This window comes from Gouania willdenowi, chromosome 8 (assembly GCF_900634775.1).
Source record: "Gouania willdenowi chromosome 8, fGouWil2.1, whole genome shotgun sequence".
Taxonomy (NCBI): Eukaryota; Metazoa; Chordata; class Actinopteri; order Blenniiformes; family Gobiesocidae; genus Gouania; species Gouania willdenowi.
The window spans coordinates 13959312-13978070 of record NC_041051.1 but is presented as its reverse complement, the minus strand read 5'-3'; the positions used below and the strand labels follow the sequence as shown (position 1 = coordinate 13978070).

At 36.3% G+C, this 18759-nt stretch overlaps 2 protein-coding genes across 2 annotated transcripts in view; one reads left to right on the top strand and one right to left on the bottom strand.

The window, feature by feature from the left end:
• The first annotated feature begins 1026 nt into the window (after window positions 1-1026).
• cacng5b (calcium channel, voltage-dependent, gamma subunit 5b) lies at window positions 1027-8752 on the top strand. Its single transcript, XM_028455530.1, is given in 9 exon segments — window positions 1027-1164; window positions 2924-3147; window positions 4637-4726; window positions 5985-6098; window positions 6101-6124; window positions 6194-6207; window positions 6209-6314; window positions 6317-6339; window positions 8234-8752. Coding segments are annotated over 8 exon segments (828 nt in total). The 5' UTR covers window positions 1027-1164; window positions 2924-2951; the 3' UTR covers window positions 8495-8752.
• Window positions 8753-15592: 6840 nt separating this feature from the next.
• Window positions 15593-18759, bottom strand: part of cyth3b (cytohesin 3b) — a 67946-nt gene continuing 64779 nt past the window's right edge. Inside the window, 4 exon segments of the mRNA XM_028455734.1 lie at window positions 15593-15735; window positions 18047-18201; window positions 18323-18337; window positions 18339-18392. Coding sequence (XP_028311535.1) covers window positions 15663-15735; window positions 18047-18201; window positions 18323-18337; window positions 18339-18392 — 297 coding nt within the window. The 3' untranslated portion in view covers window positions 15593-15662.

Genomic DNA, 18759 nt, shown 5'->3' with positions numbered 1-18759 from the left:
GCCGGGTTTCCGTGCACAGTCTCAAAAACAGGAAGTTGAAGCCTATTGGCTGGGCGCAGTCGGCAATCGTTTCCATTTGTATAGGGGTCTATAGGACGAAGGATGGACTTATACACATTAATGTATATGAATGACCACCAGCAGTAAACCACAGTAAAAGACTAGTTAGTTATTTTTTTCACATTTCAAAAGAATCATAGATAAACAGATTTCTCAGAAACTCCGGATATCAGCTTTAATGACAGCTTAATAATAGCCCTATTCATGCTAATGACAGATAATGACAGCGTAATGTCAGCCTTTTGTATAAAATTTCAAGTGAAGTGTTTCTGAGACGTTTTGTTTTTCAAAATAAAGAGCCTAGAATACATTTAATTTTTGTCTGATTTAATTCTTTGCGGCTAAAATGGTCCATGGCCCAATGGTTGGGGACCAATGCACACGGACTCAGTGAAAACAAAACAAAACATGAATGGATTTAGAAGATTGAGTAGATATTCCACATGACTTTTGAGTGAAGAGTAAAAGAAAACCTAAACATCTGCTCGTACTGTCTGCAAAGCTGACACTTATCATGATGAAGGAATTAGAAACACAAAACATCCAAATCATATTTTTAAGTGTATTACTTGATGTAATGATGTATTGCCTTAAAGTTGCTGCTAAAGCATCAGTTTATACACAGGTTGAGTTGATTCACTGATTTTACACACAGTGGTCACTTTAACTCAAAAAACACCTCATCAAACATGATCACAGGATGTTTCCCAGGCACATGGACAGGTTCTAGCTCCGCCTCTGTATGATCCAAACATATAGATGATGATGATGATGATGATGATGATGATGATAACACTGCTTGTAAAAATATGACGAGCTGACAAATAAATATGAGTAACCCACACAAACAGATTTTATTACATCTCTCCCTCCCCTCTCTCTCTCTCTCTCTCTCTCTCTCTCTCTCTCTCTCTCTCTCGCCCTCTGGCAGCATCCGTTCATCTCAGCCTGTTTATTGCACTGATGCTCGCCTCACACAGTCACATCATCTCTCAGATTTTTGTTTCACTTTTCTGATTGTGGTTTAAATCTAGGAACCAGGGATCTTCATCTCTAGGGAGCGCTCAGGCTCTTCATCAGCTGGAGGCAGCACACTTCACTCAGGTAGGTTTGATTAAATCAGCATCCACTTACGATATTTATTCATCAGAATATCTTTCACTTCTACTTTAGATGTATATTTGACTTTCTTTTAGTTTTCAGTTTACATGAGTCTCAAAGACAAGTGTGTCAAACATACGGTTCACGGGCCCATAGTGGCCTGAGGAAAAGCTAAATCCGGCCCATGGAATAAGAGATGCCACTATGTTTGATGACAATTTATTATTTTATTTTAAAGTCCAATTATTAGATATTTTCAACCTAACTCCTGCACAATCAGCATGTCATCATAAATGTTGTAAAACAGTGATTGTATAGCACCAAATATGAAGAAAATGCATGTTTTTGTATGTTTTTGCACATAATGTCAAATTGAACAGATTTGACTGATGTTTTTTTTTTTAAATCTTTTTTTTTTTTTGAAAAATGAAATCTTGAATTTGCCAGTATTTACAGGTTTATATGACGTCAAATCGTTCTTCACCAATGGCTATGACATTCAGCACTAGAGTTTGACTGTCCAATTTAAAAAAAAAATAGGGACAATAATTCAGTCCAGTTTTAGTTTTATACTCTGTTTGAATAATAGAAATACTATCAACATGTGTGTGTGCATGCCTATCCATCCTCTCTCTATAGCTGCATTCATCCTGTTCAGAGTTTACTAACTAACCCAAGGAGTGCGCACACACGCCCATATACACACTCATTCACACAGTTAAAGTTAAAGACACTGTAAAAAAAAAAGATACACCATACCTATTCAATAAAATTAAGGCAACAGATTGCACTCAATATTATTAATTAAATCTACATTTGTTTACTTATGTTTACTTTTTCGAGTTAATTTAATTCAAATCAGAACCAATTTTGTCTTTAGATTGAGGAGATTCAAATGAAGCGCCAAATTAAAAATTTTTTTTTAAATAAATAAAAAACTTGAAGTAGATTTCACATAGAGAAATATCTAAATATGTAAAAAATGAAATAATAATATTAGATAGATAGATAGATAGATAGATAGATAGATAGATAGATAGATAGATAGATAGATAGATAGATAGATAGATAGATAGACGATAGATAGATAAACAGAAATAATGAGCACTGATATAAATAAATGAAATAAATATATTATTGATATATAATTTAGTAATACTAATATATTATACTCAGTGCATTTTTTACATTATTTTAAGTCATTGAAAATGTATATATGATTATTTCTTGGGAATTACATACATGTTTGTGTTAAAACATACTGTACATGTTTTTGTATTGTGGAAGGAAATAACATTTAAGATTCTGTGCAGAGAGAACATGCAAACTCTGCTAAATAAGAAAGAGTTGGAGTTTAACACCTAAACTTCCTGCAGAAAAGCAACAAACGTTAGTACTAAGAATGATGATAGAACATATCAATAAGAAACTAACAATGAAATCATTTGTATTCCTTCTATAAATGAATTTAGTATTTTCAAATAGATATATAAAGAAGTTTTTTTTTTTTTTAATTCCAGCTTACAGTTTAGAGATGAATCTCTTTCTCAGCCAACTGCACACATATCACACAGTCACTGAAAAAAACACTCTTTAAAATAGTTTTGTTTAGTCTCTTGGAGTGATTTTTAACCTAAAACCTTGACGTGATATGTTATTTTAATCATCTAAATGTTATCTAAATTAGTTCAATACTTTGATTTGATTAATTCTGCATCAGTTTGATATAAAATGTATCTTTCCTCTCTGTTTGCGCCTCTAGATTTCCTGTCTGAAGCCCTGCTGTCACCATGAGTGCGTGCAGCAGGAAGGCCCTGGCTCTGCTCAGCAGTGTGTTTGCAATCAGCGGCCTGGGGCTTCTGGGTGTGGCGGTGAGCACCGACTACTGGCTCTACCTGGAGGAGGGCGTCATTATGCCTCTGAATCAGAGCACTGCCATCAAGACCTCGCTGCACTCGGGCCTCTGGAGGGTCTGCTTTCTGGCTGGTGAGTCAACAAAAAGAAAGATGTGTGTTTATTTAAGAAACCATCCATCCATCCATCCAGCTGATGGATGGATGGATGGATGGATGGTGTGAGTGAATCAGGGCTGTGAACATGACGGGCATGTACTACGAAGCTGGATAAGTATATTCGGAATATCTCTCCATTTGCAGGTTTCACCTAACCAAACATTCTCTGTCAGAGAGAAGCTAGACTACAAAGTAGGACATATGCGTAAATACCTTCACTAAAAGGCACACTGTGTAACTTTTGGCCACTAGGGGCGCTAGACCGGTAACTTTCACGCAAGCACCCCTAGTGGCCACAAGCGCCGCAGCACTGTCGCAAAAATCAACAAACAGTCAGTCAGTCGAGCCATCCCTCCCTTGTCTTTTTATCATGTATGGAGACAGTAGTTGACCTGTAACTTTGGGATAAGGATTGGCTCTAGGATTGGGTGCGAAGCAGGGCTGGGCTCGCGCCGCGGCTACAGTCAATGGGCTGGAGTATAGGCTGGAGGAACAGCCGCCACTCGCCGCGTCGGGGGCGCTCCCTCCCTACTCCCGGCCTCCTTTGCCAAAAGTTGGCACGGAGACCGGGGTCGGGGCATGCCGGGTCGCCCGTCTCCACAACCCCCAATGAAGGGGGCCGACAACGGAAGCAAGGCCAGGGGAAGTGCCACCAGCAGGGTGGGGCGGGCCCGCTTCTCCAGTGGAGGGGGGGAAGAGTGCGGCGGTGGTTGCCCTGAGAGTCAATCCTTATCCCGAGGTTACGGATCTGACTTGCCGACTCCCCTTACTAAAGAATCCACTTTTAACTGAACTATGGCGGAGATTAGTGCACCATTAACCCAACACAAAGCTACCATATTGTGCTGTTTTGGCTGTAAACAGAGGCTAACTTGTTTCAGCTGCCCACAACAACGGCTCAGGTCAATAAATGCCCTTATGTTTTGACGTCACGTGGGAACTATATATACTGTATCCGAGCTTGTGGTCACGTGACTGCCGTAAAGTGAAACATTCTCCAGGCATTCTCCAGGTCACATGACCTGGTGAAAGACGGTCCGTCTCCTCCAAACTTACATAGTCAGTATTTGAAGAGGGAAGTTCTGCTCGGAGCATTGATACAGCGTTGTGTTCAGTCTTGAATTGTTGCAGTTTTTTGAGAACCAGTGAAGTCAGGTGTGAGATTGGTGTCACTTCTGGTTCTTTGCTTAATATTTTTGGCTCACACTGCAATATTTTTTTAGTTTCAATTACATTTGAAATGACTCAAATGATGTTTTATGTTTGTTTGAGTCCTCCAAGGGTTTTTACACTTGTATTAGTCACTACATATATGACCCATGTCTAAGTAATTGTAATAGAAAGTGTATAACAACTGAAATAACATTTGTTTAAACACACAGGCTATCTGAGTAATAAAACATGGAAGTTTAAACAGCCTTCCTTTAACCTGTTTCTAAAGCTTGTCTCTCTTCTTACATGAGGTGAGGATTCAGGTCATTGCTTTTCAATCGAGTACGTCATGTGCCGATGAACGCCCCACCGGACGTCTGAGTCTACAGTCAACATGCTCAGTGAGTATATCTGCAGAAACAGCCTTAACCTGGCAACCCAGGTTGAGCTTTTATAAAAAAGTTGTTTCCCTCAATGGATAAAAAAGTACTGTATCTGTACGTCATCTGAATGTGGTCCAGACCCCTCTGCTATAATGCCACTCAGATTACCTACTACATCTTTACAGTCAACACCTTTTAAGTCCATCTAGCATATCGTAATGAAGGCTAAAAGTAACAAGTTCATCTTTGAATCAAGCTTTAGTAAAGGGCATCAATAAGCTTTATTACCATCAATAAGCATTAACAAAGTCTTATTGTCAGTAATAAGCATTAATAAAGGTTTATTACCAGTAAAAAGCATGAATACGGCCTTATTACTAGTAATACACTATATTAAAGCCTTATTATCAGTAATTAGCATTAATAACGCCTTATTATCAATAAAACTATTAATAAGGCCTTAATAAAGAGTATTACTTGTAATAAGTCCTTATTAACTATTAATAAACATTATAAAGCATTATTATCAATAATAAATCTTAATAAAGCGTTTCTTACCAGTAAGAAGCATTAATAAGACTTTATTATCAGTAATTACCATTAATAATGCCTTATTATCAATAATAACTATTAATAAGGCCTTAATAAAGAGTATTACTTGTAATAAGTCCTTATTACTATTAATAATCATTAATAAAGCATTAATTCTCAATGATAAGCCTTAATAAAGCTTTATTATCAGTAATAAGCATTGATAAAGCCTTATTAATCAGTAATAAACATTAATACGGTCTTTTTTTACTAGTAAAAACACATTGATAAGGCCTTTTTAACTAGTAATGAGCATTAAAAAGCTTTATTGCCCGTAATAAGCATTAAAAGGCTTTATGCCCGTAAATAAACAGTAATAAGGCCTTATTACTAGTAAAATCATTATTAAGCACTTATTACTAGCAATACGTTTTAAAAAGCTTTATTAATAGTATAATATACATTAATAAGACCTTACTTCTCGTAATAAGCATTACAAGTCTTAAAACAAGCATTAAAAGGTTTTATTACGAGTGATAATCATTAATCAGCTTATATACTGTTTAATAAACTTCTATATTGAAATTAAGGCAAAGCTCATCATTTGCTCATATTTTATTAGGTGATTTATCCTCCTCCTCCTCTCAGGAAGGCATTATAAAGTTTACGTTGGATAGATTTAAAACCTTCCAAAAATGATCTGGATCTTGTCGTGTTTTATGTGTTTATATGTTTTTTTTTGTAGAAATGATCCGCTCTGCGACTCCGTTACCTCTGGTCAGCCTCTTTTTCATGTTCATTGGTTTTATTCTGAACAACATTGGGCACGTCCGTCCTCATACGTACATCCTGGCATTTGTCCTGGAATCTTCTTCATCCTCTCAGGTTTGATATCCTTCTCCTCGTGTCTCCACTGCTGCATGTGCTTCACTGAGCACTTCCACTGTCTCTCAGGTCTGGCTCTGGTTGGTGGGCCTGGTTCTTTACATCTCCAGCATTAATGATGAAATGCTGAACAGGACTAAGAGCAGTGAAGCTTTTTTCTCCTATAAGTACGGCTGGTCCTTTGCTTTTGCTGCCTCTCCTTTCTGCTCACTGAGGTGAGGACTGATATGATACAAATTCAGATATACAGAACACATGGTGGATGGATGGATGGATGGATGTGATGGATGAATTTATACTCCGACAGAAGCCTTATTTAGACATTTGACCCAATATTTAACTAATATCTTTAATCACACTAATATAACTTTTTGTGACTGAATGAATGAAAATGGACTGTTTAACACAGCACACCTGAGACCACAGCCACATAACCAGAAACAAACTATGAAACTGGAATGTATAGTATTTCATTAACATCACAAAACATTTGCAAATTTGGTCACATTGGAAACTTTCATTATAATTTGATAAAATCCAGCTTTAATTTGTTTTTTGATCACTGACGTGTGAACCTGTGAGGCCCGAAAACCTCAGTTTATTTGATGGATGGCTATTTTGTTCATCAGTGAGAGACATTACTGGGTCAGCTGGTCCCTGAATAAAGTACAATATGGTAATCTTCACCTAAATAATGATGAGTATGAGGAGTAATAGTAAGGTAGGTAAGAGTTTTCATTTGCAGTTTTATTATCTGGTTCAACAATATCAATAAATCATATTTATGTCTATCTATATCTCATTGCTAATCTATAATATATTACAGAAAGAAAGAAAAGAAAGAAAGAAAGAAAGAAAAGAAAGAAAGAAAGAAAAGAAAGAAGAAAGAAGAAGAAAAGAAAGAAAGAAAAAGAAAGAAAGAAAGAAAAGAAAGAAAGAAAGAAGAAAGAAAGAAAGAAAGAAAAAGAAAAGAAAGAAAAGAAAGAAAGAAAGAAAGAAAGAAGAAAGAAAGAAAGAAAGAAAAGAACGAAAGAAAGAAAGAAAGAGAAATTAAGTAATACATTTTGTGAGTACATACTGGAAGTTATGAGTCTTACTAGGCTCTAGTGGTCAATATTAAGTACTGCAAGTTTAAGTTCAACATGCAAAAAATACATGAGTTTTTACTTTTCCTCAAATTATGTTTTGAAATGAATTTGTCCAGTCATCAGATTTCTCTATGAACCATGGCCCATTCAAACACATCACGTTTTACTGTTTTATCTGCCTTTATAAGCCAAGGCAAGGACATTTTGTTTGTATAGTGCATTTGCATCAGGCAATTCAATTTGATTTATATACGGTAAAAATGCAATCAACAATAAATTGATTAAAAATCTCCCTCTCGGGGCGGTGTTTAGCTCAGTGGGTAGAGCGCCCGCCCCATGTACAGAGGCTATAGTTCCTCACCTGCAGCGGGTCCAGGTTCGATTCCCGGCCTGGGACCCTTTCCTGCGTGTCATTCCCTGCTCTCTCTGACCCCTTCCTGTCAAGCAACTGTCATATAAAGGCCACTAGAGCCAAAAAAATCCTTTAAAAAAAAAAAAAAAAAAAAAAAAAAAATCTCCCTCTCACATATACAGCTCACTACAGAGTAACCCTCAGCTTCAAAGCACCTATATTCAGATTATTTTTGCCCTAAATAAAAAGAAGCGTTTCCACAAACCTCGGGTAGATATGGCTGATATCATTATATAATTCAATTCAAATGTATAGTTTCATATAGTTTGTTGTGTTTTGTTTTATTTTTTTAAATCCTTAATCTCCTCAACGAGGAGATAGAAAGCATGGACTCCAAAAGAACAACAGATTAGCGGATATGTCATCAAAATCCATATTTGAATAAATGAGGAAAAAAAATAAAGGAAATAATTCATACAACAGCCTAAACCTATAGCAGCATAACAACAGAAAAGTTGTTTATTAACTTGCACAGTTCTATTATTGTGCACACCAGTGTGATTATGGTATAGACGACAGAGTGAGTCAGAGTTACCAAATGATAACATTTAATCATAAATGAATATAAAGTCCTCTCGTGTTTCACTGCTGTGGTTCTCCTCTCTGCAGAGTGCTGGTGTCATGTCCGTCTACCTGTTCATGAAGCGCTACACAGCAGAGGAGATCTACCAGCCCAGTCGCCCCACCTTCTACCGGCCTCGCCTCAGCAACTGCTCGGATCACTCGGGTCAGTTCCTGCACCCTGAGGCCTGGTCCCGGGGCCGGAGTCCCTCTGACATCTCCAGTGAAGCCTCTCTGCAGATGAGCAGCAGCTACCCTGCTCTGCTCAAATGTCCCGACTACGACCAGGTGTCATCCTCACCGTGCTGAGGAGAACTCACTCATTCATCACAGACACAGACACAGACACTGACACTGACCATCAGACTATGGCTACAAATCTGTTCAAAGGTTTTATTTGATAAAAAGGTACAACAGGGGTGTCAAACTAATTGTGGTTCAGGGGCCAAATGCGGATTATAGGCGGTAAAACAACCACTTTTATTATTCTTTAGCTCTAGTTTGCAAGTTGTCAGAGGTGAAAGTAATGGATTACAAGTACTCAAGTTACTGTAATTAAGTTGCTTTTATGGGTACTACTTGTACTTTTTTGAGTATATTTCTAAATCATTTTAGTCATTTAGTAGTTTTACTTGTACTTAAGTAAGTTTTAAAAGATGTAAAGTCATTCATTACATTTCTGCACCCAACAATTACTGAGTAAATGATTATCATTTTGTTTTAAAATGATCAACAGAGATTGGGAAACTACAAAAAAATAAATGACCAGACAACAATCAAATGCATCACATCATAGTCGACCAACCAGATTAAACGTAATATACGGCGCCAAAATAGCATTGAATGGAGGTTATTTTCAGTTTTAGAGTTCAGAAATGTAGCTATATTTAGAGTCTGATCATTAAAAAAAAAAAAAAAAAGAAAAGAAAAAAAAGTAAATTAAATTAATTGGTGTTATTTTATTTCAAACAAAATTGTATTGACTTTTATTTTCTCTTCCTTTTTAGTTTCTACATGAGATGTTTACTGTATGTAAGGGAAACCGTGGCAAGGAAGTAACTCGTAACTTTTACTTTGAGTACTATTTAATTGAGCTACTTTTTACTTGGGTATTTCATGTATGACTTATTGTACTTGTACTTGAGTACAAGTTAAATCAAGTAACAGTACTTCTACTTGAGTAGGATATATAAGTATTCTTTACACCTCTGCACTTTGTATAATAGTATCTAAAGTATGTGATTCACCGACAATATTCAAGCAATTAGTGACAAATATCAGTCCATGCAGGATCTTTAATTTCCTTGATTTTGTGAACAATTTTCATTTAATTTGAGGAAAATTGTAGGCTTTTGGAAAAATTGAGAGTATTTACAACAAGTTGAGATTAAAATGGACAGCCATTGAGTGATGTAGGCATGGAAATAACTGTGAGCCCTGGGGAAAAAAATGTGCAGTTTCATTGAATTTGTTCAACATATCAGCTGTGTCTGGTGTGTTGGACCTGCCAGTGCCTCACAGCTCCACATTCTGAGATATTTACCTTTTTAAACAAAAAACAACTTATTACTGTATTGTTGTTATTGTCCCGTCTGTTTCTCAGTGTCCACTACAAGTGATTAACCCTTAGCAAAAAGAAAGTAGTTTATTCAAGTGTACTACAAGTATACTTATTTTATACTAAAACTGAGGCAGTATACTTGAAGTGTACTTTATGTATACTTAAGAAAAGTATAGTGAAGTATACTTAGCTTCTACTGAAAAGTATAAAAAGTACATTAATACTTCAACTTACACTTATACTTTAACACTAAAGCTTGTACTTGTACTACAAGTATACTTATTTTGTACTAAAACTGAGGCAGTATACTTGAAAGTGTACTTTTGCAAATTTAAAATGACCTTATAAAGTATTCTTTAATAAACTAAAATGTAGACTAGAAGTATTTACTGTACTTAGTACACTAGTAGTATATAGATGAGTGTACTTTTGTAAACTTGAAAGTGTACTTTTGTAAACTTGAAAGTGTACTTTTGTAAACTTAAAATGACCTTATAAAGTATACTTAAAGTATAATTTTATAAACTTAAAATGCTCCAATTTAGTCCAAAGGATATTAAATAAGTATACTTTCTAGTAAACTACAAGTACATGGTCCATAGTATACTTGATATACTCAAGTATACTACTTTTTGCTGAGGGAAAATCCACCTTGGAACATTGAGATGTAATTAAAGGATTCACCAGAGAACACACACACACAAAACAAAAAAAAAAAGATAACATTTTCCTTTTGTGTATTGTACTACTGAAACAGCCTGTTCATTTCTAACATGCCATGTACTATACAGTATTACTCATTATGTGCATTGATCCTCAGTGCTGCATTTGAAGCTCCACATGTTGTTCCTGCTCTTTAAATTATATTTAAGAAATGTGTTTTTCAGCTGCTAAATAAATGTTTAAACTCCGACACCCTGCACTGCAATTTTTTATACACATTTTACAGCTGCAATTTTGTGTTTAACCACTAAGTGGCGACATTCTACATTGTTAAAGTCCGAACTTCCTTTCGTCACAAAGTCCTGACAAGGTCCGGATGTTTGTTTGTTTATTTATTTATTTATTTATTCAGACTTAATATTTACACCAACATTTAAGGCCTATGCTACAAATCTGGGTAATTATATCCTGGATTTGTCTCCGTTAGCGGGCTTCACCTAACCAAACATTCCCTGTCAGAGAGAAGCTGTCCTACGCAGGTAGATCACAACAGGCTGCGTTAAGCGTGTTGATTTCAGTCTGGTTAACTGGCGCCCTCTAGTGATGGAGGTGATTATTACAGCGTCAGACCAATCACAATCACAGAATTTACGTCACAATTGAAGAATAATTCTTTGAAAATATGAAGAATAAAATCCATAATTCAGACCAAAAACAACGCTGTTGCTGCAGTAAAAGCAGAAAGTAATTAATGCAGAAAATTATGAGTGTTAATACTTAAATTAGTGAGATTATAAACGGAGAATAAACTGACTCTGATCAGTTTCACTTTCTATTTTAACTTGTCTGTCGCTCTGATGCTGCATTCATACAGATCATCCTAAATCATAAAGTGGAATATTTATATTTCATATTATCTTACAGGACTGAGGCTCTTTGCATTACTCCAAAATACATGAATGAATGAATTGAATAATTTATCGGTGTGAAAGCGCTCGATGCACGCAGGCTTTATCAGCTGACTTATTTTACTAATTCTACTTTATCAGTCCATCAGATGTAAATCTCTATGTTTCCTATAGGATGTCATGTGTAAATGAAAGGATTGCATCCATGTCTAAATATTCTCTCTCTCCTGTCAGCGTCACATCAGATCCACACAAGCGACGAGTTCACAATGATCCTCCTTTTATTGGACAGCTCGGTTTCTAAGAGAACTGATTGGTCAGGAGGCGGGACTTAAGTACTCGCAAAAATCCTAGCCAGAATAAAACCTGGTCCCGACCAGGTTAGTCGTTCGGCCTAAGTTACCATGGTGATTTAGCTCCGTAAGACGTTATCCAGGTTCGTAGTCCAGCACACACTGATTAAATTCCTGAAGTTAGCGCGATAAGAGGAAATCTCACTTCGTAGCATTTTTTAAAAGATTTTGAAAAAAGAGGGGAAAAAAAATGGTATCAGATAATATATTTAAATTTTGTAAGGATAAAGATCAGTAGACTCTCCCAAATATAATTAAAAAAAAGAACAATACTTGTGATCGTTCAAGTTTCCTATTTAACCGGCAATGTTTGTTATTTTATGTATTACGTTGGGTTTCAAAGTCATTCAAAATTCTTGAATACAATGTTTGGGGAATTTCTTTTTGGGGCCACACAAAACTCAGCCTAGGGCTGCATGTGGTCCCTGGGCCATCAGTTGCCTATGTCTGAATTAATTATTAGAGTCTGACAGTGAACTACAGAGGGTGCTGCTTCCTCAGGTTTCCCATAGTCATTTACAGATTCACCCGTCATGTTTTTAACATGATTCAGTCACGCAATAACACAAATATTCCCGCCTCACAAGACATGAGTGCACGTTTAATTAAACATGCCTCATTATTTATACACATAACTAGGTCAGGAGCATCAGTGACACATACACTGAGTCTGGTGTGAGTTTCGTGTAGATTTTATGCAGATACACGTAATGTACAACGTGACCAATAGCTCTTACAGAGAATATAAAAGTTAATGTAACTTTAAGCCCAAACAGGGCCGTACAAGATTATATTGTGCCCCAATTACAGGACTTTTACTGTATTATACAATAACATAGAAAACTATTTGAGTTCAAGACATCATCTTTATCATCACTTATATTATTATCATCATTGCTGATAATACTTTGCAATAATCATTATTAACGTCATCAGACAATAAAGTCACTATGATCATCATAAATACAATATCTTTCTCGCTCAGTCATGGGTTTTTAAACAGCTTTTCTGTAACAGTTACTGAACAATATTCATTATTTTATATTGTTTATAATTTTTAAGGCTTTTGTAAAGAAGACCCCAAACTTCATCTGATGCAAAGTTCTGCCTTCGGGCTCCCACGTTCAACACTGAGTGTGCATACAACAACAACAACAACAACAACAAAGAGCATCCACATTATATATGTACACACATAACTTAAAGAGAGCATACATTGCTTATCATGTTCAGGTAGCGTTACATCATCATCTCACAAATGAAAATAAATACAAAAAAAAAAAAAAAAGAATAGCTGTTTTATCATATTTTCGAGAGGAACACAAAAGCAAGCAGAGATCCTCAGAAGATTAAACACAAAAAAAAACAAGGTCACAACGCATTGACTGTCACTCACATTAACCAAAGACGGAAGGAAGAAAAAAAAACACAGATTATCAGGCTGTACCTGCAGAACGCTCCATAGCTCAGAATAAAAGCCTCCATTAAACTGCAAAGACTCTCTATATGAAAGTGCCTTTAAGTTTTAATCCCTAAGATGCTTGTGAAAGAGTTTTAGTGCATGTTTAAAGACATAACATGTTCATACTAATCTGAATGTTTTCAGATAGGATTTTTTCTATATTTTCAGTGCTGACAGGGAACCAAATATTAAAAAAATATCAAACTTATTGTCTGCTGGTGAGTAGGAGCCTATGGGCCACATGCAGCCTGAATATTCACCCAAAAATAGAGATGGCTCAATAAGAAAGTTCAGAAATACCTACAGTAAGAATAAAAAAAAAATGTATAATCCATCTACGAAGCTGCCTGGAGATCAAAATCCTTTGTATTTTCTTCAAAATATAGATGCAAACCAGTAGTGCATACAAGCAGGGATGGGGTCAATTATAATTGTAATTGCGTCATTGATATTTCTTTAAAATCATGGCATAATTATAATTGTAATTCTAATTTTTAAAATCTGTTGCAGTCGTTATTGTAATCAAACTGTAATTGAGTTTAGATAATTGACGTTGGAATTGTCAATTAAAATTTAACGCAAAACTGGAGAACCATGTTATAGCTCTATGTAGTTCTACACATATATAGTTAAAAATGATTGAAATGTGTTTCATATCAACCTTTTACCGTTTCAAAAAATAAATACATCGACAGAAAAAAGGCTCAGACAAAAAAATTATTTTCATTGATTAGGGAGCCTAACAAGGTAATCAATAGATAGGAAACAAATAAATGATAGATATTTGTTTTTAGTGTAGTTTACAGCTGATTTAAGGCCCGTTATTGTAAAAGATGCTAACAGAAAGCTAACACAAGAGGAAGGTTAATTTTCATTAGGTTAATTATTTCAGGCTCAGTAATTGTGATTAATTGTAATTGAACTTTAGTAATTGAGAATGTAATTGTAATTGACTTTGAGGATAAAAATAATTGTAATTGAATTGTAATTGGATAAAATGCTGGTCACTGTAATCGTAATTGAACATGGGTAATTTAAAACATAATTGTAACTGAAAAATGTAATTGACCCCAACCTTGTATACAACTATGCACTTTATAAATGGCCGACACAGATATGATATATATATATTTGCTTTTTCTTTCTAATTTTGACACAACCTAAACTTTATACACTATATTTTCTTTTTACTGCACAATTTCAAGTGCCACTATTACAGCATATAGAGTATTTCCTTTGGTCATACACTTTTGCATTCAAATGCATTTGAAAATAACAGAAATCCACAACTCTCAGTGTTTACCAAAGCTTCTCCTCAAATAAAGAATTACAATTATAATCTTGGATTTCCTGATTACATCAGAAAATAAAAAAGCTTTTCCATTACAAAAATGTAAAATCCATGTTAATCATGGAGCTCACCTTAGGTCGGTGGTTCCCAACCTTTTTTTGGGTTGTGATCACATTTTGATGAAAATAATTTCCTGGTGACCCTAAATAATTGTTTTTTTTCTTTCTAGAATACTTTTTGTTATAATTTTTAAAGAAACCAGGATTAGTGACACATTGTGCTAGCTCAGATATTATTTTAATATCATTATTATTTACTAGATTTATATTTGACAAAATTAGAAAATAGCATATAGTTGTTTAAGATTGTGTTGTTGTTGTTTTTTAAAATCAATCAATAGACATTTCAGGCAACCCCATTTAAGTTCCCCGACCCCAAGGTTGAAAAACACTGGCTTAGGTTGACAGTTTTAAAAGTTGGTCAGGTGTAGAGTGCGACTGAAAAGCCAAACAAACAAAAGAAAAAGCTTCTCTTCATCAAACCAACGACTGAAATCTGAGGGAGCACAAACAGACATCATCAAAGCATTTCAGCACCAGATTTGTTACTACTGAACAAAATCAAAAAGTATGCACATTTTAAACAACACAAGTCCATAAAATCAGCCCAGCTGACCTGAATCTGTGACTGCTTTGGTAGAAACTGAACTGTTTCTTCCTGATTTCACTGTTTGAACAAGGCTTAAGTCCTGGAGAGAAGAAGAGTTGAGCACATGAAATATCACCCGTGCAGCCGTTCTGTCCATTCTCCATGGCCCCATGTCATGCACACTGCCACACACACACGCACACACAGTTATGCATCCACACCAGACACACGGCAGTTGTGCTTTATGGGGATCTGGGGATATGTTTTTGTGATGGTGGAGGAAAGTGTGAGTTCTTCTTCTGCTCAATGAGTCTATTTTATGTTTCCTAGAGATGCGTTGTCCTGTCAACCCAACATGTGCACGTGTGAAGTGTAGCCTGTCCAGAGAAAGTTGGACAACAGTCATTCCTGCAGTGAGCGGTCTCATTGTTCATGAAATGAAAAGAGAGAGAGAGAGAGAGAGAGAGAGGAGAGAGAGGAGAGAGAGGGAGAGGAGAGAGAGAGAGAGAGAGAGAGGGAGAGAGAGAGGAGCAGAGAGAGAGGAGAGAGCGAGAGATGAGAGACTGGATGGTCCACTTGGATTGTCCTTCTTCACTTCTTGTTGGCGCTTCGTCTCTTCCTGGTAGCCAACATGTCGTAGAAAGGATCTCTGCTAATGCTCGCCCTGCAGAAGCCAATCAAAGGGACAGCGATGATGAAATAAATAAGAAGGCTCCATGAGAGGAAGGTCTCAAACATCTTTGATATGGAAATGGAGGCACATTTATACAAACCCTTAGATCAAAAAGAAAAGAAAAAAAAAAACTTTATGCAGTGACCTAGTTTGGTTTCCATGGTTTCTGAAGAAGAAGAAGAAGAAGCGCCTCCTTCCCAAGTCTTTTTCCCCACTTACTCTGGTTTACCGGAACTTGCAGAACCCCTGCCAAGAACGTAGTAAACACGTCGACTTGCTTCCTCTCGCTCCCAGCAGGTACGTACTGGTCTAAGGAGGCTGAACAATAACACTCTACGTTTTCCTGATTGCCTTTTTTTTTACCTCAAAGCGGTGCACAATGTGAGCCAGTGAGTCAGGAAGCCATTGGGGCTCCACAGAGAAGCCAGTTTCATGGCTGCTAAATCCCGTTAGGCCTTGCACAAAGCAAGAAGAGGCTCAACCCCCCACCCCCACCCCCTTCAGCTGATAGCTGTCTTTATAACGCCACGCAACTAAAGAATGAGTCAGTGTACCATGATTATCACACTTTTTTGCGGGCCTATTGTAAATTCCAACAACCCAATTTTGTGAAACAATAAGCCCAAGGTTGGCAGATCTAATCCCAGTAAACCTGCCATGTTAAATGCAGCAGTTTTACTTTAGTGCAATGTTAAAAAAGAGGGTTACAGGAGCTCACTGATTTCTGGAAATGTGTGACACAAAATCTGTTCGTTAAAGATAGGGAAAACGACTAATATTCCATAAAAATCCATTTATTCCACGGACCTTGAGTCATGTAGGACCCCTCTATGAAGACACAGGCTGTGGCTGTAGTGAACACATCAGCAGCTGTGCAGCTGCATCTCCTGGCTAGGTTTGCTGGTTAACCCTGGTGTGTTAACGCTATGACTAATCCCTCATCGCTTCCCCCGTGAATACGCTTCGACTGTATGCAAAGCAAAGAGGGCCTGCTCTATATTACAGTGTTTAAGTGCTCTGTTGTGCTGAGCCAACTATCTGTGTGACATTGCACCATCCTCTGCATCGTCCATCACAGACTGCACCGTAAATAGGTCACCATAATCACTTTAATCATCAGGAAATACTGCTATTCTACACCACAACAACTGTAGGTCTTACATGTATTCTACGTTGTCATTAGTATTATAATAAACTTAAAATGTATCAAAAAATAAAAAAACTGTATTAAGTAGTATGTCTGTTGAACTCAGCCAGACGAGTTATATTATTTTATTTTAATTGTTAACAATAAATAAAAGGGAAATGTATTTTTTTTCTATGCCTGAAATGTTGAGAGACCTTATTTAATGGATTAAAAAAATAAAATAAAATTAATTTCGTTATTGTAGCCATGCAAACCATGAAGGGACCCATTTAGAGTCATGTCGTGAATAAATTAGACTGTTCTAAGTTGTCATTGATGACAGATTTTATTCCACAGAAGAGTTTTTTGTTCAAGCTATTTTTGGGGGCAAACACAAGAAATCACAGTAAGAATTAGGGGTGTTGAAAAAAATCGATTCGGCGACATATCGCAATATTACGTCGCGCGATTCTCGAATTGATTCAAAATGCTAACGTATCGTTTTGAATTTTTTTAACTTTTTTCTTTTTTAACCTTTATTTGACCAGGAAAGTCTTTTCCACTGCAGGGGACATTGTAACTGCACAAAGAAGTGCTGAAACCTGGCCATGTTGACCAGCTTGTGTTTTTTTCAATAAAATCTAATAAGAAAGTACGAACTTTCTGCATTTATTTGTTGTTCTAGGCATATACCTCAGTTATATCTATTATATATTTCACACATAATGTTCTCATGAAGGTCTAAACATTTACAAATTAGTTGTTTCTTAAGTCATATGAAAAAAAAAAAAAAAATTCACAATAATTGCCTTATACTTTAATATCGGAATATATCGTATCGTATCCTATGTATCGGGATACAAATCGTGTCGTCAGATGCCAGGCAATACACATCCCTAGAAAGAATTTTGCAAAAATATCTTCTATGCATCTGTTTATGGGACTCCACATCCCACAATGCAATGTGCAAAACCTTTCAGACAATGTCAATAAAGAGTGTTTAGAGTAGAGATCAAAACAAACTGTTGTGCAACATTTTCTCCTTTTTTTTTTTTTTACATCTTATTTTTCCATGCAAATAATGTTTCATTTATTGATATATGAGGCCCACATTATGTCTTTATTAAATAAAAATAGTCTAATAAGGTGGAAACAACATAGGGTAAAGGTTCTTACTTAATTGATTTTATCCACTCCTCTTTCTCCTCAGGCGTGGGAGCTGATATCCTATAAACCACGTGGTTGCCCTCGACGACGCGCCCGTCGGCCTCCGTCTTGCAGGCTTTTATGACTTGACCCTTGTGATTGGGGTTGTAGAGCTCGAAACAGTTCTGAATGTGGCACAAAACAAGCAAACGTCAGAAGTTGAGCAGCTGTCGGATAAGGTCATTAGTTGAGAGCAGGAAAGTGTTTGTTTACAACTGTGGAAACCTCTAATGAGGCAAGACTCACTGGTTTTCGAGGCTCTCACCTCCCTGATGCTGAGGTTCTCCAGTGGGATGATCCCACGAGGCTCCTTGTCCTAAAGGAGAGAAGATCAAAGGCAAAAACATGAGAGGTGCAGAAAAAAAACAGGCAGCAAACGGCGTGGGTTAGTGAGATGACTAAATGAATCCGTGTACCGTTCGTTCTTTGGTTATTACATTTTTAAACCAAATCAAAAATAATAAATAAACAGTGCGTTTTTTTGTTTTACTGACTCAACCCTCGGGGCACCTTTAAAAAAAGTTACACTTTTTGAGCTTAGACACCAAAAACATTACCCTTTATAAAACTTTTATAAAAATGTTAGATATCATTTTTTCCCAAATATATTCCCATCAGATCTTTTCAACAACTCCAGACCTAACCATAGATATAGAGTTTTCATTATATTTCTGTATTAACTT